This window comes from Rattus rattus, chromosome 6, assembly GCF_011064425.1.
Source record: "Rattus rattus isolate New Zealand chromosome 6, Rrattus_CSIRO_v1, whole genome shotgun sequence".
NCBI lineage: Eukaryota > Metazoa > Chordata > Mammalia > Rodentia > Muridae > Rattus > Rattus rattus.
Window position 1 is genome coordinate 115,165,481 of NC_046159.1, and position 24,150 is coordinate 115,189,630.

The 24,150-nt window shown below is 39.3% G+C and overlaps 1 protein-coding gene and 1 pseudogene across 1 annotated transcript in view; both read left to right on the forward strand.

Annotated features, from left to right (window-relative positions):
* Positions 1-24,150, forward strand: part of Slc13a1 (solute carrier family 13 member 1) — a 76,339-nt gene that overhangs the window by 15,118 nt on the left and 37,071 nt on the right. Inside the window, exons 3-6 of the mRNA XM_032906871.1 lie at positions 13,046-13,182; positions 15,318-15,505; positions 16,135-16,192; positions 16,273-16,321. Of these exons, the coding sequence (XP_032762762.1) occupies positions 13,046-13,182; positions 15,318-15,505; positions 16,135-16,192; positions 16,273-16,321 (432 nt within the window). The remainder of the gene's footprint in view (positions 1-13,045; positions 13,183-15,317; positions 15,506-16,134; positions 16,193-16,272; positions 16,322-24,150) is intronic.
* Positions 8,011-11,890, forward strand: LOC116903629 (annotated as a pseudogene).

The window sequence follows — 24,150 nt, forward strand, 5'->3', positions numbered from 1 at the left end:
AAGAAGACCAATCAGAGATAGAAAATATGTTGCAGGAGCTAACAGTACTTGTACCACTGTGGCTGGCAGTACCTGTCCAGAAATCCTTTATTCTCAAAAGTGACATCATCATTAGCTCTTGCCTTAGAGGTTGGAAAATAATCCTTCTGAGACAACTCTCATCTAGGGCAGGCATCGCCTCCATTTTATGTCCTACAAATGACCTCGCTCCATGTCATGTTTTTCTTGTTGGAGGTCGTCAGTAAATCACGAGAGTGGTGATTTTGACTTTTAAGAAGTTCAGCTTCATTTAGACTAAGTCGGACGTTCAATTACATTGACCCATGCCATTTTTGCTTCACCTCAGTTCTGCAAATAAACATCACATATGCATGTAGCATTTCTTGGAAATTAAGTATTAATGTAATCCATATATCCAATCAGTAGGATTTCTAGATCTTAACTCCTCTCTTCAAGCCTACCACCTTCAACCCTATCATGGCCACTGACCATCCCCACTTATTATCTCCTTCCAGAACCAACTGTAGTTACTTTGCTCGTTGACAATACATAAAGTTAAGCAAGTTCATGAAATAACTATGGTTCCTGATGCTGGGGTAAAGTATCCTGACAAGAGTAAATGAAGGAAGGAATGGCTCACAGTTTGCTTGTATTGTCCATCATCGTGGGGAAATAGCAGCAGAAATGTAAGGCAGCCGGTTACATTGTATCTTCAGAAGGAAAGCAAAAAGCAAGGAATGCTAGTATTCAGCTCTATTTCTTCTTTTCCACAGATAGATGTTACCCACACGGGGCAAAATTTCCTACCTCAACTAACCCAATCTAGATAAATCCCCCTCAGGTATGCCAAGAGGATAACCTAATCTAGAAAATCCCTTATTGGTATCTTCTAGGGCTTGTATTCCAGGTGATTCTAGATGCTATCAAGTTGACAATATTAACAATTACTGTTAGCAAATGTAAAATCGGCTACAAAGTAAGCACTCGATAAATACTAGCTAATGTAATGAGTATATTGACAAAATCAGATCATTTTAGAAATATCTGGAGTGCTGCAAAGGCAAATACATACACCATCTACATTCTGGTCTGGTCTTTCTCTCCTTTGAGTCTCCTGACCTAGTAAGGAGAACTGATTGCTTACAGGAAGGCAAAGCACTTAGGACTTTTAGTGGTGATGTCTGTTCTTCCATCTCGTGACCCCTTTTCCACAATTAACCTTTAGCCAGTAAGTATCTAACCAAAGCTAGTGAGGACAGAGTTACAGATTTAGTCAGAAAGGTCTGGGTTGAGTATATTTGTATCATCTGTGAGCTGAACATGAAGCCACACAAATCAAGGCTGTACAATCAAATAAAACATGTAAAACAATGTTCAAATGATGATGTAACACCCATGAGTTTCTATGTCAACAGCTTTGAGAGGATTGCATTAGTGATATACTTCATGTCAGCAATTTTGAATATCCAATCTCTCTCTGAGTAGGTGAGTCTCTTCAGCCAAGTGGAGAGCCCTAAGCATGTCTTTCTTCAGACACAATATTTGTAATTTTATTAACATACTTTAAAGTCAATGCTGACTAAACCTTGCTATCCACATTGCTATAATCGAAAAATACCAACATGAATTTTTATACTGTTGAGTTAAATCTAAACTGCTAAGTTGTTGAGTATGACCAATTTGATTGTCTATAACAGATATTATATTACTATAGTTGAAGTACACTTATAAATAAAATATATGAGAAAAATCTATGCATAGATTGATGACATTTAACACATTTACTGAGTCATTCAATAAATATTTATGTGGTAAGGCCTGCCAGACACTTGAAAAACATTAATAAATAAAGCTTGAGAATTTTTTATGAATAAAAATAGACAAATTTCCTATTTATTTTAGGATAATGGAGAGAATAAACAATATATCTGATAAATAAATGAGTTAAATAGTTTGTTTAAAATGTAATTGCTGGGTCCTGAAAAGATAGCTTAGTGTTTAATCTACTTGCTATGCAAATACAAGGATATAAATGTAGATCCTCAGCTCCCACACAAAAAGCCAGGTGTGGGACCATAAACCTGTGATGTCAGCTCCAGGGAGTAGAAGACGAGTCTGCATGTAGAAAGCCAATCTATACAACTGCTGAGCCACAGATTTAGTGAGATTACCTGTCTCAGAAAATAAGGTGGAGACTGATAAAATATGGATGTCCATTTCTTGCCTCCATATATACATACCCAAGCATAGGTATCTGTGCACACACATGCATATATCATGTTCTCTCCTACATAAAATAAATACATTTAATGATATGAGAAAATGCAAAAAGTTAATGAAGATCAGTAGGAGTAACAATTTAGATAGGGTTATGTACTCTAATGAAAAGAATTTATAAGAATAAAGCAACCTATTTACCTGAATAAAGAGTTACTGGAGATGAAGATTTTAGCTATTTAAGTGCTGGAGAATGTCTACTTAGAGGAAAACTCCCCCAGTACAAAAGCCTTAAGGTAGGCCAGTGTCTATCGTATAACTACAACCAAAGGATCAAGCAGGAAATCTACTGAAGAGGGTAACAGAGAGTGGGCAGTGATAAGATTTGGGCTGGCCATGGCCAAAGAATTTCATGATAAGCTTTTATCCATTGATGAAGTAGAAACTCAATGGAGAATTTTGAGCAGAAAATCAGCAGGCTTAATCTGACTTTGGTTTTCAAGGAATAATTTGAGCTACAGCATTGAGAAAGTAAGCAAAAAGGAAGTGGGCAAGCTACTGCAAGCTAGGTGGAGACCAGAATGGGACTGTGACACATACATCAACCATAGTGTGATTAATGTTAGAAAGAAAAGCCAACTAACTTCCTTTACGTGTTAGATATAGCATACAGTTGAAAGAAGAGATTCAAGGATGCCTCCTAGGTGTTTAACCTGTCAGGCTGAGCAACGGAGCTGCATCCAAAGAAACTGGAATGACTGTAGAAGAGACTGGCTGGCTGTGGGGAAGGGCGGAAGCATGGGGTTCAGTGCTTGATGCCTACATTCGAGATGCTTACTGAGTACCTCAGTGAAGGTGGTGAGTATGGAGCACAAGTATGGATATAGCTTACCAGACATTCAGAGTTCATGAGACATAGGCTCATCTGGAGTTACTAGATCTAACAGTCATCAGCATGTAGATAGTTTTTTAAAGTCCATGACTTGAGATCATTTAGTAAGTTAAGACAGAAAAGTGAAGTGGAAGTGGGGTTGGGGGCTGGAGAGGCAGTTAAGAGTACCAGCTGCTCTTCCAGAGGGCCCAGGCTCAATCCCCAGCCCCCTCATGGCAGTCACAGCTGTCTGTGACTCCAGTTTCAGGACTTCTGACCTTACACAGATGTCCATTCAGGTAAAACACCAATGAACATTAAGAAAGAGAGAAAGGAAGGAAGGAGGGAGAGAAGGAAGGAAGGAAGGAAGGAAGAAAGGAAGGAAGGAAGGAAAAGGAAAAGGAAAAGGAAAAAAGAAAGAAGGAAAATAAATGTAGAGTCTTGGATGTTGCAACCTTCAGAGATTGGCCACCCTGACTATGGTAGATTAAACCTGTAATGTAAGGACTCTGGAGGCAATTTTGAGGCCACCCGGAGGCTTGTAAATTCAAGGTCATTCTAGAATGAATAGAGAAATTCAGTCTCAAATAAGGCAAATAGTAGTAGTAGTAGTAGTAGTAGTAGTAGTAGTAGTAGTAGTAGTTGTTGTTGTTATTGTTGTAGTAATATAATAACAAAACAAGAAACAGGTTAATGAGAAGAATAAATATTAGGCAAAAAAACCAGAAGAAAAGTTTACTGAGATAAAAGAAAACCAGAAAGGTCTGTAAACCTAAGATCCAAATGAAGCAAATGCTTTAAGGATGAAGCAATTACCAGGCTGTCAATTTTGCTATTAAGTCAGTTAAAATGCAGACCAGAAATGTGATCATTGCATTTAAACAAGACAACTTAAATAGCCATTCTAAACTGAAATATATAATCATATTAATTTTAACCAACAAGGCATATTTTAAAGAGACATTTTTATTTAGCTCACAGACAATGCGAAGAACTGCTTTTCCTGACTTTTTATTGATTTGGGCAAAGGTTGCTCAGATTATAAATTATATAACTAGGCAGGAACCCAGGTGTTTTGATTGAAAAATTCCATATCTTTTTTTAGATGAAATCCCATTTGGGGGCAGGAATGTAACCATCTTGATCTTGTAAATGGACTTTAAACCTCATGAATTTTACTTGACATATCCATTTTTCTCTCAAAATAGTTATATTTATCAGTGTCATTTCTAAATTGCAAGTACTTCCTTTTTTCCTTCCTCCCTTTATTTATTTTACAACCTCTTAGCCTCAAGTTTTCCATGAAGCTAAGAATGACCAGAATTTTCTTCTTACTCCCCTCCATCTACCTTCTGAGTGCATGTCTGAGACTATAAACGTGCACCCGGTTGTGGTTTATTTGGTGCTGATATTAAAACCTGTGGACTTGTGCATGCTAAGCAAGCCCTCTACCAGCTGAACCACATCGCTCGTCCCCAAGAGAAGTTTCTGCTATCGTCTCCTGGACCATTAGGCTATGCGCAATGTTCTTCCTCAAGTATATCTGATCCTAATGAAAACCTAGGTAACATCTACAACAGCAAACAAAGAATAGAGACCTTCCTCTTTAAGCTTGATCTCTACATTTGTTTACAAAGTAGACCATACTTTGCTGGTAAAGGATTGGCAATCTAAGCACTGACGGCAAATCCATCTTGGTACCTAATTTTCAAAGTGAAGTTTCATCGCAATACAATCTCGCCATTTACTTTGTATTGTCTTTAGCTCTTGCGTGCCACTGACAAAACTGAATAATTGTTACAGAGACCATGAACCTAAAAGCAAAAAAAAAAAACAAAAACAAAAACAAAAAACAAAACAACAACAAAACCCTAGAACACTTACGCATTTACTATCTCTCCTTTTAAACGTATGACAATCGCTCCATAAGCCAGATAGGTGACAGGAACATCTTGCTGGACATGGTGCTGCACACTTTTAACCCCAGAACTCCAGAGGCAGAGAGAGGCAGAGCTCTCTGTGTTAGAGGCCAGATCGGTCTACACAGTGAACACCAGAATAGCCATAAAGACCCTTCTCAACATCTGCCCCCACTCTACCCAGGAAAGAATAGCTCATGGTTCTGCCTCTACTCTTGTGCTCAGTCACTTACTACTGCAGCTGTTTCCCCCCATTTTCTGGGAATACATTCCAAGATAACCAAAGATTTCCATAAAACTCTTGATATTACCAAACCCCACGTGGACTGTGAATGTTTCCTATTGATCTTCAGGGTTCACACATAGTTCCAGAGTTAATCTGTTCTTCTATAGTTTACGCCCTGTTATCTTCTTTTGCTTGATATCCAGTAGTAAATAAAATAAGAATTACTTAACATAAGTACTTTGATACCACAGTTATCAGTCTGATAAACAAGAAGGCTGCTAATGACTCACTTGAAGGTAGTTTAGACATCCTGGGCACACTAGAGGAAAGGTTGACTGATATTCTGAAATAGAAAGAGAAAGGTAGTGTGAGATTTTTATTATGTAACTTTAAGCAGCGCTGTTATTTTAAAGCATTAGCTATTCATTCAGGTGTCAAAACAAAAATGACAAAACTTGCTGAAGCTGGGAACTTACAAACAACTGAAATGTAATCATTCATGGTTCTGGAGGCTGATATTACAAATACCGAAAGAGGGACTGTAGAGGTTTCAGCACCAAAGAGCCTTGCTGCTCTTGTAAAGAATCAGAGTATGGTTCCAAAAACTGGCATTGAGCCACTCACAACTGCCTATAAATTCATCTCTTAGGGGATCCAGCACACTCTTTTAACTTCCATATGTACTCACACATTCACAAGCATGTGGCATGTACACTTGCACACACACATTGACACACAAATAAAAGTTTAAAATATCGATAGATTTGGTTATGTTAAGGCTTAACTTTATGCTCTGTAGATGTTGACTTGGTGTTTCACTCATGATGAAGCGCAAGGGAATGTCTTCTACCCTCTTTTGTAAGAAAGTAAAGCCAATATTATGTTCCTGTTATGGTCCCATACATAGATTTAGGGAAACAACAACAACACACCCTAACAATAAATGAGTTATTTCCATAAGCAAAACTCAAAAAGCAACTTTCAAACCTAGTATTAGATCTTGCAGAACAACTCCCCACACTTCCTAGGAAAAAGTGGTCACTTTTGAAACTTAATTATGTCTTGAAGAAGTATCTCCCATGTGCTCATGATATTTTATTGCCTTCTCTGATAACTTGCTTCGTTTCATTTAATAACTTCCAGGATTCTTGAACCTAGGGATTTGGTAACTAAATACCTATTAAACACAAACTGTATGAGCTATGTAGATGCTAAGTTCATAATTATCTGATCAATATAATTCATTCTATTTTTAAAGTTATCTATTCTCATGAAGTGAAAAAATCAACACAATATACACTGGTTTCTGTCATAACACAGAGAAATACCATGCAGTCCAGCTTAGGGTCCCAGGGGAAGAAAAACTTTTGAAGAATTAACAGCTGTTTTAACTTATGAAGGAAGATTCAAAGTTCGTATGAAATGCAAAAAAGCTATTGGAGCTGAAATTGGAAGCAAATGTCTTATTACTTTTGTGTTTGGAGAAATATATACACAGAAAGCAGTTGGGTGAAAGCAGGTGGTAAAAGACAGTGCTGGAGAAACACAGTGAGCCTGAATTTAGATGGGTTATGTACGACAAATGAAGAATATAGGATTTGGTCTCAGATATCACAGACTTAACTGAGAGGGAATAAAAAGGTTGATTCGATATGACTAGATCCATACTTCATAAAAGTGATTAGCAGTGGCATAGGATCGGTTAGAAAACAATGGTGGGACCTTAACAGGGGTGGGATCACATGTGCATAAAGAAGATTCAACACACTTAAAAATACAAGACTGTAAAAGGAACAGCACACACATATTGGAAATGCAAGGGGAATCCAAGATAACTCTGAAATTTGATGTTGGCCACGGAATAGGTGGGAGCTTAATTCTTCACGAAACAGAGAAAAGGAGGAAGAAAATATTTGAAGGATATTTGAGTTGAGAAAGTGTCTGCTATTTTGAATTACTGTTTTAGATGTTTGTGGGAAGTGAAAATGTCTGGTGTGTTCATGTTCTGGAACTCGGACCTCTCTGTCAGGACCCAAAGAGTGTTGAAGTCACCTCTCATTCAGCAAGTGTGTAATCCAGCTCTACTGTGCTGGATAGTATTCATGCTGGTCACACATAGATAGCAATCATGTCTCTAGGATTTGCCATCAAATGTATATAACAAGAAGACCACACATGAAACCTTCTAGGGTACATACAATGGTGAGAGCAGATTAAAAATATTTCAGAGTAGGCCAAGAAAAATTTCTCAAACAGCAAGGAACAAACTATTGAGGGAAAAGGGCGTTTACAGGAATAGACACAGTAGAAGATCAATATTCTACAACAGCTATAGCAAGAAATGACTCAGAGTTGGGTGGCTGGAAGGGTTAGAACTGAATAAAGACATTTGAAAGGCAGGGACTCAGAAATCATTGTTTACTTCCTCTTCAATTTATCCAATTGTATTTACAGAGTTCCTTGTTTGTGCCAAGACTTCTGATGACTTAAAAACATCAGTTCCTGAAGCCACAGGATAGGTGTCAGGCGTTAAGACTGGGAGCATGGAGTTAAGTAAGCAGTTCAGGATATGGTAAAGAAAAGAAGCAGGTCAGGTCAGAACAAGAGCAGAACCAACATTGAAATTCCAGACGTTTCATCATTGAAGAATTTTTTTGGGGGGTGGTGGCTATCAAACATCCCTTTTGTCTCAGATAAGAGCATCCACAGCTCCTCAAATGGGTGTCATTTCTTTGTGTCGTGAAACATTTAATTCTTCTCAGTCTTAAAAAGATGTAATGGAGGCGAGTGTGGTGCAAGCAGGTTTGGGTAGGTTGTGCCATTGTGAAGCTGCTGTAACCACTTTGGTCCGCCAGTCCAGGAGGTAAGAATAAGGACCTGTGTTACCACATCTGACTACAGCAAGCACTTTTAACACATGAATCATCTCTCCAGCCTCTAAAGTAGAATTTTTGCTGTGGGTCGCAAGCAGTAATAGAGTCTTTGAGGTGTAATCTCTTCCAAGATGTCAAAAACAAACAAATCCAAGTCTGAGTCTCATTCTTCTCGCTCAAGATTTGCATCCAGATAGATCTCAGTCTCATTCACTTTCGAAATCTCGATCCTGAATCTGGTCTTTCTCTTGTTCAAGGAAGCACAGGCTGAGTTCTAGGTTTCGTTCCAGATCATATGCTCCAGCTCGTAGGCGAGAAAGGAATCATCCCATAGTATAACAGAATCGAGATTTCGAGGTCACATCAGAGGCTACAGGAGGCCCTGTTCTTTCTGCTGGGCAAAACCGTGGATTTTATCCACGGGGCCAGTAAAACTGAGGTGGCTATGGAAATTACTCTTCCAATTAGCAGAATTACCAGCAAGCATACAGTCCTTGTTGTTGGGACTGTTCTGGATACGGATCCTCAAAAAGAAGGTTTGTAGCATGAAATATAAAAAAGAATCCCTAGCTATAGCTGGCTAGGCACCGGCAGATCCGCCAGTCTGTTCTCAGCCCAGGCAGACCCTCAGCTGGAAATCACTCTCTCCTCCCCGCTTGCTAAATTCCCATGGCTGGCTGCGGTGTACTCTTGGCACACCTACACCCTGCCACTGTTACCTTTCTCTGGAACCACGTGAGTTGCCACGTGAAGGAAAACACCACACAATCTTAGTTTAGAATCAACAGATAACACAATGGCTGGGTGCAGACTCTAGCATCCCAATTTTACAAACTATTCTATGTTAGAAATCCTCTGATGGGATCTGCCTCGCGAAACAAGAGCTCCCGGCTTCCCTCATTCTGTCTGCCTCCCTTGCTCTCTGAAGTCCAAAAGGAAGTTCCTTTCTCCTGCGCTCCGTCTTCCTCTCGCTAACCCGGAAGTCCGGTCTCCTCGTCCAGTGTTTGGTTTCTTGAAATGTTTATTTATTAGGGGGGAAATTCTACCACAGAGGTCCCCTTCACCAGGGTCCAGGAGCCATTCTAAGAACTCTGGTAAGTGATCCTCTGACAGGTCAAGACACTCCTCATCCTCCCTTTAATCCTCCAACCACAGTAGAGTTGAGGTGTTATAGTGCAAATCTACAAAAGAGAAAAAGTCCTCTTCCAAGGATAGCCAGCCATTTCAGGCTAGAGATAAGAGGCTAAGGAGTCGATATACTCTGGAAGCACTTCTCAAACTATAAAGGGGTCTAAGAGCTCAAAGCCATAGCCAGATGCCTCTACCTATAGCAATGGTTCTGCATCACAAGCCTCAGTTTCTGATCTGAATCCCCGGGAGAGAAGACCTGTTCTCAAAATCCCCCTCCAGTCTATAATGGTTAGGCGAAGGTCACCATACCCTAGCTCTGTGCCAAACCTTAGCCCATCACTTTCTAATACATCCCAGATGGGTTCATCTATGCTAAGTGTTCCTGGATATCAGTCTGGAACACACCAAGGTCAATTTGATCATAGCTCTGGGTCTTTGAGTCCATCCAGAAAGAGCCCTGTGGGTGAGAGTCCACCAGCAACTGACTACATGTGTTCATCTCAGAAGGAGGAAAGTGCTGCTTTTGGAGAAGCGGCATACACAAAAAGATATCTGGAAGAGCAGAAGTCAGAGAATAGGAAGGATAAAAAGCAGAAAGAAACAAATATTGATAAAGAGAAGCTGCAGGAGAAAGGGAACTTCTCTGATGCTGGTGTAAAAAATGAAATCTGATCTATATGCTTCCAAAATGGACACTGAGAAGCCCTTCTGAGGCACCCAAAACTTTGAGAAAAACATGTCTGACTTCCACAAGAAGATGAATGGACAAGATAAGGACAAAAATAAGGAAAGGGAGGAACCAGAGTTTGACGGTGAGCCCAATTCTAGTCTAAAGTCATAGCCACTGCAAGCAAACACCAGGAAGAAGAGAAGTCAGGCAAGAAAACATGCAGGGAAGGAAAAGCAGAGGAAAGCAGTGGAGCTGGAGGAGGAGCCTTTCACAGCGATCCTGAAGCAAAGTGTGTGGAGGGTCCAAACCGAGTGAAAGTGGGCGCAGGGGCTTTGTGTTGGAAAGAATTTCCAGGTGAATGCATACAAGGCGGTCCAGGAGAAAAGCTCATCACCTCCCCCAAGGAGACCTCTGAAGCCTTAACAAGCTGGGAAACAAAGGAGACTTTTCCTCAGGGAATTCTTCCTTTTCCATTACTCGAGAGGTTCAGGACAAAGTCCTGATGGACTCCTTCGAGGAGGACCTTGCACGATGCAGTGTCTTATTGGCTCAGGAACGAAAGCTTTGTCGGGATCTAGTCGATGGCAACAAAAAGCAGCAGGAATTCCGGTCACTTTCAGCACATATGGTCAGCTCAGTCTCAGCGTAGCCCCTCCGAATTGTTAGCCCAGCACGTAGTGACCGTTTTTCGTCATGTTAAAGAACACCCCTTTGGATCCTGTAGGAGGACATTGCAGGAATGCCTTGCAAAATACCTGAAGAGAAGAAACAACTAAAAATAAGAAAAGCCCGAGATACACAAGAGTATAGACATTTCCCCCGAGTATGTTTGGCTTATGAGGGATTGAAAAGTCCACAGGAATCTTGGCTACAGGGCTGAGGGAAAATATAAAGGTGATCCTGCTGAGCTTCGCCTTAATGTTGAAAAACATAAGGAGAGAGATCGCTTATTTTATTTTTTACTTTTTCGATTTACATCCTGCTCACTGCCTCCCCCCCTGAGGTCACCTCCTCCCACAGTCCTTCTCCCACCTCCCCACCCCTTCTCCTCTGAGTGGGTGCCACCCCTGGGTATAAATACCACACTGGTGTTCCAAGTCTCTGAGAGGCTAGGCGCTTCTTTCCCCATTGAGGCCAGACAAGGCAGCCCGGCCACATACAGACAACAGCTTTTGGGACCCACATGAAGACCAAACTGCACATCTGCTACATATTTGTGGGGAGGCCTATGAACCCCAAGGGTCCAGGTTAGTTGACTCTGTTGGTCCTTCTGCAGAGTTCCTATCCCTTTTGGGCCGCAATCATTCTATTCTTCCCTAAGAGTCCCCAAGCTCCGTCTACTGTGTAGCTGTGAGTGTCCATATCTGTCTGATCACTCATGTTCCCCTTTCTACACAACCATGTGTCTTATGGAGTTGTTCCCAGCATCCCCCGTGCACACTGCTCTTGTCTAATTTCTCATGGGCTTTTCATTCTCCACCAACAGCTCCAGTATCCCAAACTTTGTAGTCTTGAGAACTTCAGCAAAAGGAGTGAAAGTGGAGGACAGTTTCTGGCTGGTTTTCGAAGATCTTCTGAATTCCATTATCTTTACAAATACAAGATGGGAAAAATCATGTTTTCAATACTTTTTATGAATCGTTTTATGAAATGAAACGAAACCCCTATAATTGATTAAGGACGGTGGTTATGGCTGGGTGGTTTGTGGGGTTGTGTGTTTTTGTGTGTTTTCCTTTTTCTCTCTTTTTTAACCTTAAGTTTTGAGTTGAAACATTTTCAGATGTTGGGGCAGGCGTCATCATTAAAGGATCCTTGTGCTCGCCTTCCTGGAAGGCGTTGGTTCCCATTCCCAAGGGGATGAACCACCGCGTCTGTGCCTATGTTCTACGTCAACTGCACCCTCCTCCTCTCCAGCCTTTGCTCTGGTGCATGTGTCCACTTACTTTGTTAAGTTCTATAGTTAAGTTCGTTTTACTTGAATGATTCATGTTTAGGGGAGAAAAAGAACACCCTTAAATATTTGTTTCAACTCCTCCTGAAAATAAAGATAATAAAGTGGCAGACATAAATTTTAAAAAAAGATGTAATCAGTTTTTGTGAATTCTCATTAACCCATCATGATTTAAAATGGCAAAAACTTCATCAGAATTCATTTTTCTCTCTGTCTTTCTTTCATAATATTAGAATAGTCTTGCTCTCTCCCTCCCCTGCTACATTACTAGGGTTTTGAAAAGATAGTTTCTCCCAATCCCCCATGCTCAGCATAGCTTCGTGATTTGATTTTATAAGGCATTTCCTAGTGTCAGTTCTAAAGACAAGTTGCATGAGATGGTCCCCCTAACAAATTATGAGTAAATTCATTAAAATTAAAGACATTCTGAAAATAGGAAGAATGCTAGACCACGTTTTGAAAACTGTAAGATAAATTATCACTTAAAGGTTTTGTGAAGGACAGTGGGAGAAAAATCCAGAATTTTAAGAGTCGAGATTCTAACTTAACTGAACACACGATTTTTTCCAGAGTCAGGAGATTTGAATCAAACATTTTGGGTAATTTTTTGGAATTACTCTGGCAAATAGTTGCTCAAAGTGACTGGACACTGTGTTCCTCTCTGAGTGATGATAAGTAGAAATGGTCTAAAATGGCAGCCTTTAGGTAAGGGCATTTGTTTTATAATGAACGACTTTGAATAATACAAATACAAAGGAGGACTATGGTCATCAGAACACAGGTAGTAGCAAGTTGTGAATTAGGGTTGGTGAGGATGAAGATTTGAAGACGCGGGGACTGATGTGGAATTCCCTGACATTTCAGTCATTGGCACTGCGTTATAAGACATGTTAACAGTACCATCAGTTTATAGATGGAGAAATTAAAGTATAACACCACCTGTACAATGTGATTCGTATCTTTAAAAATATAGTGCTTTTTGTATGCATATTTCCCTGTATTCCTTAAAACAGGGTTGTTTCTGGGTGAAACTATAGATAATGTATATTCAAACACATTTACATGTCCTTTGACGCAATAAAAAATTGCACAGTGGAAGGTCAGAGTTAAGAGTAATAGCCTAAGAGTGTCTGTAGTACATCATCCCTGACCAAGACACACAATCATGGGTTTCATTGCAATTTCAGGTAGCTTCTGCTTACTTCAAAGACTTTCACCTTCTGCTAATTGGAGTCATCTGCTTAGCAACATCAATAGAAAAATGGAATTTGCACAAGAGGATTGCTCTGAGGATGGTGATGATGGTGGGGGTGAATCCGGCCTGGTGAGTATTATGTAGACAGCACCCAGATTACTTCCTAAGCATATCTAAGCAGAATCTAATTAAGTAATGCAGGAAATGTCTTGGGTAGCAGGGTAACTAGGAAATTATGAAGGTGGTGTAACGTGTGCTTGAGGGGGTAGGAGAAAAACAGCAACAAGTTTCCTTTCACTGCAGGTCAAATTTCAGGGATATTGGAAGAAATGCACACAACGCTCTCACCTTTAACACACCATTGGATCAAAGATGAGAGGAGCCTTGAACCTCCGCACAGGAGACCGATATACTTCAGAGTAGATTTCAATCCCATCTTGTTTATTTGGCTGAATACACAGTCAAAACTCATTCAAGAGCATCCCTTATCAACAGGGAGGATGTTATGAACCAAAGACAAAGACATTACTGACAGAATACAAAGCTGTGCAGAAAAATTTCAAGGTGAACACATTTTTCTTTTCAAATCGAGTGCTGCGAAGTGAAACCATCAATTCAGAATTTTCTTCTATATGTGAAATTATTCATTTGACTGATTCCCCTTCACGGAAATGAATGTTTTTATTCCATTAAATTAATTGGCTATTTGGGTTCTACTCCACCTCTTGGTATAAACACGAACATCAGCTAAGGAACATTTCCAGTGTCATAATAATTTGCATAATGCTTTACTTTAAAGCCTTAGGTGGTTTCCCCCCTTCTTATCATCCTTTGGAAAATAAGAAAAAAAAAACGGCTTCTGTTGCATAATTTCTTCAAGGGCATGGGAGACTCTGTGTTTACCACTGTGGAGCAAATTTCTTTGCTAAAATACTAATACTATGTGTGTATTTTCATGCACATTTCTCTGTAGATATGACACATATGAGACAAACATGACAAAATATATCACTTAGATTTTTATTATACAAATATATTTCTTTAAAATATATTTGTCATGTAAATACAATGGAATAGTGCCTCTTCCTCTTGGGTATCATAGAAATCATTTCCTTGATCATCTGGTGATTTGTCCAGGAGAGAGGAGACTGTAGTGTACAGTAAGGCAAGACGCCTGTCCATTACGTCATTATTTGGCTCTTTGGTATAAGGCATTTCCCCCAGTAGAAGCTTCACATGATGCTAATATTTTTAATATGGAAAACTATATATTATATAGATATTGTATGTTAGTATAGTTTCAAACTACAATATAGTTTTTATTTTTTAAATTAAGAATAAGTTCTGTTCAAATATGTTTCTAAGATGTTTTATGTTGTTTCACACATAGAAAATATTCATCATACTCAAGTTGGAAACATGGTAAAGAATTGGTTATATGGATCTATTTTTTTAAATAAAGAAGATTATGGAATTAGCACTTCATAGAAATATACTTCTAAATGATTTTCAGCATCTATTAGATCAACCCTCCTCTCCCGCAAATATGATGAAATTTTACAGAAATGGTTTAACTCCCGAAGTCTTAGATTTGTTATTTTAAGGATGAATTGCTCTATTTATAAGAAAAGACAAGTAATAAATCTAATTCTTGACATCAGGAAGGAACGCTAGGTTCAGGAGGGCTTAAGTAGCAGAATCCATAGAAAACTCTCAAACTTCATTTTGGCAAGTGATTATAGCCATTTTCTCCACCCACTATCTATTGAACCTGGAGAATGAGTGAGTGAAAGGATGATTTATAAATATGAATCCTGTTCCTACTTCTTTTTGCTGCGCATACTAACAAACAGAAAAAGAACATGGCCAAAAGATGAACCAGAAGCAGGGGAGTCTCATGGGTTGGTGGCGGTTTCACCTTCCTTGTGTCTAGAGACAAGTAGCCATTCATAAAAAACATACTCAAGTATTAGGGTAGCTGCAAGCTGTTTTGTTGCATACTGATTTACAGTTAGGTGTAAATTTCAGTATTTATCTGACTTTGAAAATAATGTTCTCCTTGCACCCTTCAAGGGACGCATATCTTAATGACTTCCTACCTGTCTGTATCACTGCAGTTGGAGTTCCCCCTCAGGACAGAAACTTTACCTTCTGTGTTCTGAAACACATTATTCCCAGTCTGCAAACCATTTTTTAGGAGTTGAACCTAGAGAGCTACATGCGCTGGACTGCACAGCTCCACACTAAAGACCCTCTCGTTTCAGGCTGACGTTGGGGTTCATGAGCAGCACTGCCTTCTTATCTATGTGGCTTAGCAACACCTCCACTGCTGCCATGGTGATGCCCATCGTGGAGGCAGTGGCGCAGCAGATCATCAGTGCTGAAGCAGAGGCCGAGGCCACTCAGATGACTTATTTCAATGAATCTGCCGCCCAGGGACTCGAAGTTGATGGTATCATGTATTGATATGGCCACAGTGGGGTCTAGTCATTTGGGCAGTAGGCATAAATTCAGTAATGCTGGGATATATTTTGAATTAAAAAAATGCATAAATCCATGGATACACTTAGCCTCGCTGTTTTTGTAGTCCCCAGTATCTATCCGAATGAATTCTACAAGTATTTTACCTTGAATTGACTGTTGGATATGTTCTCTGGTGTAAAAAAGAAGAATGACTTTGTACCCCTCCAGTCAGTCCAATGGAATGCTCTCATGTCCTTATCAGTAGACATCCAGGTTATTGTCCTTTCTCATGAATGGTTTTCCTGAATAAGTTATAGATAATTAATTCCTACATCCTATTGGGGTACAGCACAGCATTAAATCCCACCATTGGTATTTCCTGCTCTGATGAACTGCTCTGATGCAATGGAAGATGTTGCAGGATATTTGTGCTTATAAAAGAAGGGTGTTATGTTGATGTAAGGTGAACTCATTTGTTTTTTAATTTCAAATAATGCTTCTATCTCCTCATGTGTACATATACATACGTATGCACACATACACATCGTGTGTGCACAGATGCAGACCCAATGATAACTCTTTATTTAAATGGCTTTTCTTTCATTTAATATTTTGCAGAAACTATTATTGGACAAGAAACAAATGAGAGGAAAGAGAAAACAAAACCAGCTCTAGGGTAAAGACTATTGATATTTAATAAAGATGTTCCAAATTACATTTTAATGAAATTACAAACCGGGTCAATTTATGTTTCAGAAGCAGTAATGACAAAGGGAAAGTGTCAAGCAAGATGGAGACAGAAAAGGTACATTTGATTCTTCCTAAATGCTGTACATGAATTATATTCAAGCTCTAACTGGATATATACATACTTTAAAATACCTTACTTTCTCATGTAAAATTAATTTGTATAAAAAGTCCAAGTGTGGTACAATGGTTTCATAAACATTCCTCATTAAACATCCAGATAAGAATTATTTTGGGCTTTGTAAACTAACATCATTATTTTTTTCCTTCTATTAGAATTGTAGTAGTGGCCTTCAGCCAACTGAAACACAGTTCTGCTTGAAGAATACTGTTTCAGTTCTCACTAAATCTTGTTGACCCATTTCACTGGTTTTCATTAGCATCATTCCTGTTTCTTCATGTTACTGTCTTAGAACACCCTTTTTCATATACTTACAAGTGAGCATGATATTTTAGCCTTCCCACTGCCGCTAAAATTTCAATGGGAAATTTATGAGTTGCTTCTGTCAAATACAGGCAATGCAGACATTGAAGAGAGGAAGGGGACCTTAGAAAGTTTCACCATATAATGCATTTCCTTAAAATAAATCAATATTAAAAAGCACTACAATGCATTGCACCAGGAGCAGAATTTCTCAAGACGGCTGAAAATAATCCTACTTAGAAACAGTCCTACAGTAACCATGGCATTAAGAAGAGGAGAGCAAGGTATATATTTCCTCTTTGGGCTGTATAATACATTACCATGCAGCTCAATGGGAAAAGAAACATTATTGTTCATAGAAATTTCAAGGAAAGAATGAGTTCTCTGGAAAGAGAGAATAAATGCAAGATAAGGTTTAAACTATTAGCTGTGTGTACCTGAAGGTGTTTTATGAAAAAATTCATATGTTTGTGAAAACATTATTATCTTTGAGGATAGAAATATTCCTTATAAAACATTAAAAAGTAACTGAGGCCGGTGGGTTTTGCAAGTGTACATTGGAAAATAAACTCTATATACGCTCATGAAGCCTATCAAGTGTAAACAGAATGGATTTAAAAAAATGTACCCATAGCCAGGAACTTCCTTAGAAATATCTTTAACAAGTTAGCTTTCTGGCACCATTGCCTAAAATTGAAGTTCCAATTGATTGGATGTCCAATGTGTTCTGGGCTTTGTAGGGAGAAATGTTAAAAACAGACTACTCTTTAGTATAAACATCTCAGAATCTAGGGAATGCAAAACAACAATGATATACAGACACAAAAAGCTACAATAAGTCTCCCCCAAAAGCCAAGCTTCCAAAAAGTGGCACAATTGGAGAAGGAGATAAATTGCTCAAGGCTGGGAAGATGACAATCTGCAAGACAAGATTGCAAATTCCATGTCTGTAAGACCAGGTCTTCTATATTCTGATTTTAACCTAGTAGGAATTCAATATTTATCTTCACTCATTAAGGAATGAGCAGATGTGAAGAGTGGAAACAGAAAGGGACACTCTAATCAAAGAATATATTTATCAAAATCTCAATACTCCAAAGCTTGCAGCCTTTGGGATGCCTCTGCTGTGCAGGTGTTAGAGAAGAGTGAAATGCCCGGGCAGACAAGGGCAGTAAGTGGGAAGACGCTCTTGTGGGAAGAATCCTTAAAATTAATGGGCAGCACAGCAAATTCTGCTTTGGGTTGCACTCTCTGTATCCCAGCATTGTGGCAGCAAAGGGATGTGAACCTGACTTGAGTTTTCTGATTAGTCAGCCCCTGGGAATGAGAAAAAGAATTAGAGAAAATGTCTCCACTATTCTAAACTAGGTGAGGATAGACTGGGTTGCAATGGATTGAGACAGGAAACACAGACGGAGGAAAATGTTCCCATGAAAACAGTAAGGTAGTTGGAGGTATACTGTAGGCAATAAAGATTGATATCTAAGTTTAGAAGAGAAAAACCAAATTGTAAGTTCTGATTTTATGTGTTCTTTCAGACCCTAATACTGTAAATTTCAGCTATAGGAGAATTTTTTTCTATAGAATAGACTTTTAGGGAAAAAACATTGTGTTGCATATAGAGAAAATATTTTTATCTTCTCTTTAAGATTTTCATATGTGTATGTAAAGTGTTTTGATCATATTGACTCCTACTTCTCTCTATTCTTCCCAAACTCCAACCCACCCATTTCTCTTAAACCACTCCATATCCTTCCCCTTCTAAAAATAAACTACTGAGTCCAATTAGCGTTGCCTAAGCACAAACGTAGGGCCACTCGCTGGGGCTGGAACTTGACTGAAGGACACCTTCCCTTTCTATCAACCTCCAAGAGGTCTTCCGGTAAGGGTAGGCCTCATGAGCCCCTCCCCCATCCACTCTGGAATTTTTACTGATCTCGTGCAGGTCTTCTCTAAGCAGCTACAACTAGAGTTGTGAGTTCATGAGTTCACCAGCTCTGTTAACATCCAGAAACCCCTGTTTTGCAACATCCAACCTCTGACTCTTCCATGATGTTCCCTCAACCTTTGATTAAAAAGAGTGGGAAAAAGACATCACACTTAGAGATAAGCACCTCACAGTAACATATGCTCTGCCTTTTGACCAGTTGTGAGTCTCTCTCTCTCTCTCTCTCTCTCTCTCTCTCTCTCTCTCGCACACACACACACACACACACACACACACACACACACACACACACACACACATGAACGCATGCATGCACGCACGCACGCATGTGGTCCACTGCATAAACAAGCTTATTTGATGAGGGCTGAGAAGTACATTAATCTATGCATATTTAGAAGATAGCTCGATACTATGTCCATTTAGCAAAATAATAATCGTTGGTTCTTCAAACTGCCCAGCCACGGGTTCTTAGCTGATTTGGAGTGTCATTCATCAATTTTGTCCCGTGAAATGGGCCTTAAATTCAACCAAAAAATGGCTGGTTATTCCCATAACATACATACCACTTTTTAATCAAATGAGCTTACCTCGTTAGACTCGATCATTTCTACAGCTCACAGGATTCACATTTGGGTAAGGCTGTTGATTATTTTTCTTCCCCCACCAGCCTTAATGGCACCTCTCGTCACTCTGAAAACTAGCCAGTAGGAAGGAAGCTTTCAGGTCAGTATCAGCTTGGTTTCCCTATACCCCATTCCCCAAGTATGTGGTATCTTCAGAAATAGGGTCTTACCTTGAAATCCTGCTGAGTAACCCGAGCGATGACTACAGAGTGTATTGCTTTGGAGGTCTATGATATGCCTCCAATCAACAAATCAAAGAGAGCCACGCATAACACTGGGTTCTTTGTTTGATAACCTATTGTGTCTTGGAAAGGGTAATCCCCCTATGTCCAGTAACTCTAAACTTCATTATGTTTAATTATGTATATGTGTGTTTCTCTATTCTGTAAATAGATATGTACACATGAATGAAGGGACCTGAGAAGGTCATGATAGAGGTCAAATCCCCTGGACTTGGCATGACAGGCAGTTAGAAGCTGTCCAATGTGGATGTTGCAAAAGAAACATGGCGTGCTCTGCAAGAGCAATGTGTACTCGTAATTATTAAGCTATCTCCCCAGTGACACACACACACACACACACACACACACACACACACACACACACACACACACACAGAGAGAGAGAGAGAGAGAGAGAGAGAGAGAGAGAGCTTATAAAATAATAGGTTTCCATGTGGCTCTTCAAAACTTCTTAGTGTTAGATTTTCCTCCACCACTCCCCACCCCATCTGCCTTACCCTCCCAACCCCTCCTCTTTATCCACACCCTCCCAATTATTCCACTCTCTGCCTTCATTACCGCATGTGTTCCACTGTCCCTCTCCCTAAAAATCTTTCTTCACCCCCTTCCTCCATCAGCCCCTCCTAGTTCCCTGGCTTTTGCAGGCACTCAAAATTAAACCTCCAAGTCTAAAATTATTTAGATTCTTAGCAAGCATAGCTCCATTTTCAAGAATAAACAAATTATATGGTTCATATGGCAATTCCAAAGAACTGCAGCTGTTCATGAGGCCTACATTAGACAATATAACACTGAGCGATCATATGAAAGAATTTATACCCAATTTATCTAGTTATGAAATAGAAAACGTATTTGAGTTCATAAGGCTTTGTTTGTCTGCATTCTTCTTGAAGTAGATAGGGTGTTCTATTGATTAAAATAAACCCTGTAGAGTTTGACATTGCATTTTATCTATAAGCTGTAAAGATATAAATATTACCTTCCTTTGGAAAAGAGTGGTTTAAAATATATTTCAATGATAAAAAAAAGAAAACTATGAAAGGCTGAAACTGTACAGTGATCTGCACCTATAATGCCATCACTTGGGAGGCTAAGGCAGGAGAATTGCCACGAGTCTGAGGCCAGCCTGGGCTATGTAGTGAGTTCCAGGCAAGTAAACCAGTGCACAGAGTGAGATTCTTTACAAACAAGAGACTTCAGCTTCTGCCATAGTTTTCACAGTTATGTCAGATTTTTACAAAGGAATTAAAGTTGTTATCTAACAAAAATTAATACAGTGTTATTCAGTTAAAACCATTTAGTTTGTACAAAATTCAGAATTGTCCTGTTTTATTAAACCTGAAATAGTGAGATTAAATTAACATGAGATTATTAATAACCTTACCTTGTTTTTTCAAAGGCAATAAAGCATGCACGCGCGCACACACACACACACCACACACACACACACACACACACCACACACATACACACCACACACATAACACATACACAACATACACAACACACACAACATACACAACACATACACACAGAGCACATGCACACACATCACACACAATACACACACACAACACACACACATACACACACACACACACACACACACACACCACACACACACACACACACACACACACACACACACCACACACACACACAGTGGGGGGGAAAGAAAGCTTAATTTACTATCTAGTAAATAAACAGTTCTCAAGTAGAAGAAATTCATAATTGCTCCCAAATAAATGCTCTATTTGTTATAATAATATCACCTTGACCAAGAAATATGAATTTAACATATGCCCAGCATTACCATGCCCATGAGGAGTCTATTTGTCTCTTCCTCATTGTAGCAGCCATACCCCATATTTCAAAGCCTTACACTTCATTCTATTTTTCTCTAAAGCATATATCATTTTCTCATAGGCTACATATACTTTGCTTATCTTTCGTTTATTTCAGTATTATCTGCTTCCTAAGACCCATATAGGCATACGACTATCATTACACTATATATCTGGGACCTGGTGGCTATAGTAAGTATTTGGTAAATACTTGCTAAATATATGCTTAAAAATATGCATAAATGCTTGGATGATTACAGTTGATTTAAAATAACTAATACTGTATATAAATTGCAAGTAGATGATGGCATAAAGATAAAACCGTGAGTCGTATTAAAATGTTGCATGGAAGGATAAATAATGGTTTGGAAAACAAAGATGAATGAACGGTCTTCAAAAGTACAAACATAAACGGACAATGAGTGTTTTTAAAAGCTCCTAGCTCAGGCCAATGTAAACTAAGACTTCTTTGAAATAACACTTCGTCTCTGGACGGGTACTATGGAAAGGCAAACCCTTCCTCCCTGCTGGTCAGGGTCCAGATTAGTAAGGCTGTTATGGGAATCAGTATGGAGGGCTCTCAAAATATTAAAGCTTGATACCATGTGAGTCAGCTAGACAACTCCTGAGTACATTCGCAAGGACGCCATATCCTTCCACAGGGATCCCTGTCCAGCTGCAATCTAGTTTTATTGATGCTCTGATGTCCAGGATAGTAAAGAAATGAGGTTTCCCAGAAGCCCTTCGGCAGATAAACAAATAATGGAGTGTTGTGCATATACAAGATGGAATTCCATAACGTGGTGAGGAAGAGTTACACTATGAAAATTTCAGGAGCATGGGTGGGTTCGGAGAATTTATTATTAAGCAGGGCGACCCAAAATCAGACAGACAAAAACTTGCTCTCCTGTCCGTATTTGGAAATGTCACCATGGTACGTAAAACCTTGCATGATGACTTTGGGAAATACTACAAACGCTTGCGGGATTAAAATTAGCTGTAAAGATCTGGCTAAGGAACTGACAAGTCTTCATGTAGATAGGAAAGCAGTTTGGCTGCTGCTGGAGAAGGTGATTACAATGGGCTGGAGTGCAGGATGACGGAGGATGATGTCTCTCAGATTTCAAGAATCGATTTAATAGTGGTCCTAAGGGGCGAGTCCCCATGCTCCATTCCAAATAAGGGGGATTACTTTCCCCACGAGGCTCTCCTCTCACTACGGGCCAGGCCTAAGCATTCACAGGCATCCTACTGACGCCCACAGTTGAAACGATGGTTGAGTGGGTAGCTCAGGAATTCCACTCTGCTCTCTTAAACACTCCTGCCATATTTTTAGAGAACGGAACTAGAAAAAACGAATGCTGATCGCAAAAAGAGCACCAGCATACAGAGGTGACTATATTTCCCATGTCTCAGGTGACAGCCAGGAAACCCAAACATCACTTATAGAACTTTCAAAAGAAACGGGTTCTAGGCATACACAACTGGAATTGTAGTCACCAAAGGAAGCAGCCCCCAGTTCTTGGCCTCCATTGATAGCATTAGCATTATTCAAAGAGACAGCTCAGCGTTCTATACTCTCTCAATCTCTAAGCCTCCAGGCATCTTTGGATGAAGAAAATTGAAAAATCATGAAAAAAAAATAAAGATAATTGCTTTCATTCATTTAATACAACCAGTTGTTCCTCAAAGGGACAAAGTTTGAGAAGTAATATCCTTGAACAATCGCATCAATCTTTTAATTAGGGATTGTTTAGTCTGCGGGTGAAAATTCTTATGGCTGAAAATTAAATTCTAGAAGATAGCGCTTCTTAATACTTGCCAAAAAAAATTCATAGTCTGGTAAACATAATAATAAATACAGTTCTTAATAGCAGGAACAAATCTCATTAGATCTGCCAAGAAAGGCAATAGCAATTTAGAACACCTGGCCACAGACTAAGTACAAAATTGGTACTTTAGCTTAAACTACAGTGGCTCTGTAGATATAAACATTCTGTCTGCTCTCCCTGTCCCTTGCCTGGGTAAAATTCAGTCACCAGGATGATTCCTGTACTACTCATGTACTGGTCAGTCCTCACTTGACACAACTCAGATGTACTCTTGTAGGTTATCCCATGGGTACTAGTAAGGATTTGGGTTTGAACACTTCAACAAATATACAAAATACAAAGGGTTTCAGGAATACTGAAATCGGCGAAAATGACGGTTCCTCAGCCAGAATGACATTAACTTTCTGTTTTTTTCCTGGATCATCTTCTGATCATCATGTAGTCTATGAAAGGTCTACTATCCCCCTCCACTCAGTACTGTAGCTAGTGGGGTCAAGAAAGAAATGGACCTTCTTATGACTGTCCTGGGCTTTACCACTATTCAGATTTTTCCATTTCGTGTTTAACTCGCCCCACTTTACTATGAACATATGCAAAGGTGAAATTATTCATAATGTTTTTATTTATTTTTCTATACTATTAGTACAGGTATATCTCTTGTCATTTCTAATTTTTCCCTTCTACTTTTAAACCTTAGTTTTTCTTTGAAGTGGATTTTATTGGTGTTACAAAGTTAGTAATGTCTAGAACTAGAATATACTTCAGAGAAGGGTCTTTTGGTGTTGACTCTCTAGGTTTTTTGTTCAATAGAAAACTGCTTGCAATTCTTAAAGCAGTTTATGGACGCTCATACTTTGATTTTGCCTGGTTTCTGACACTTTTTTCCCCTGTGAGACGTCAGCTATCAATCAAAGTATCATTACTTGTAGGTGATCTTTTCTTATCAGTTAGAGATGTGTGTGTGTGTGTGTGTG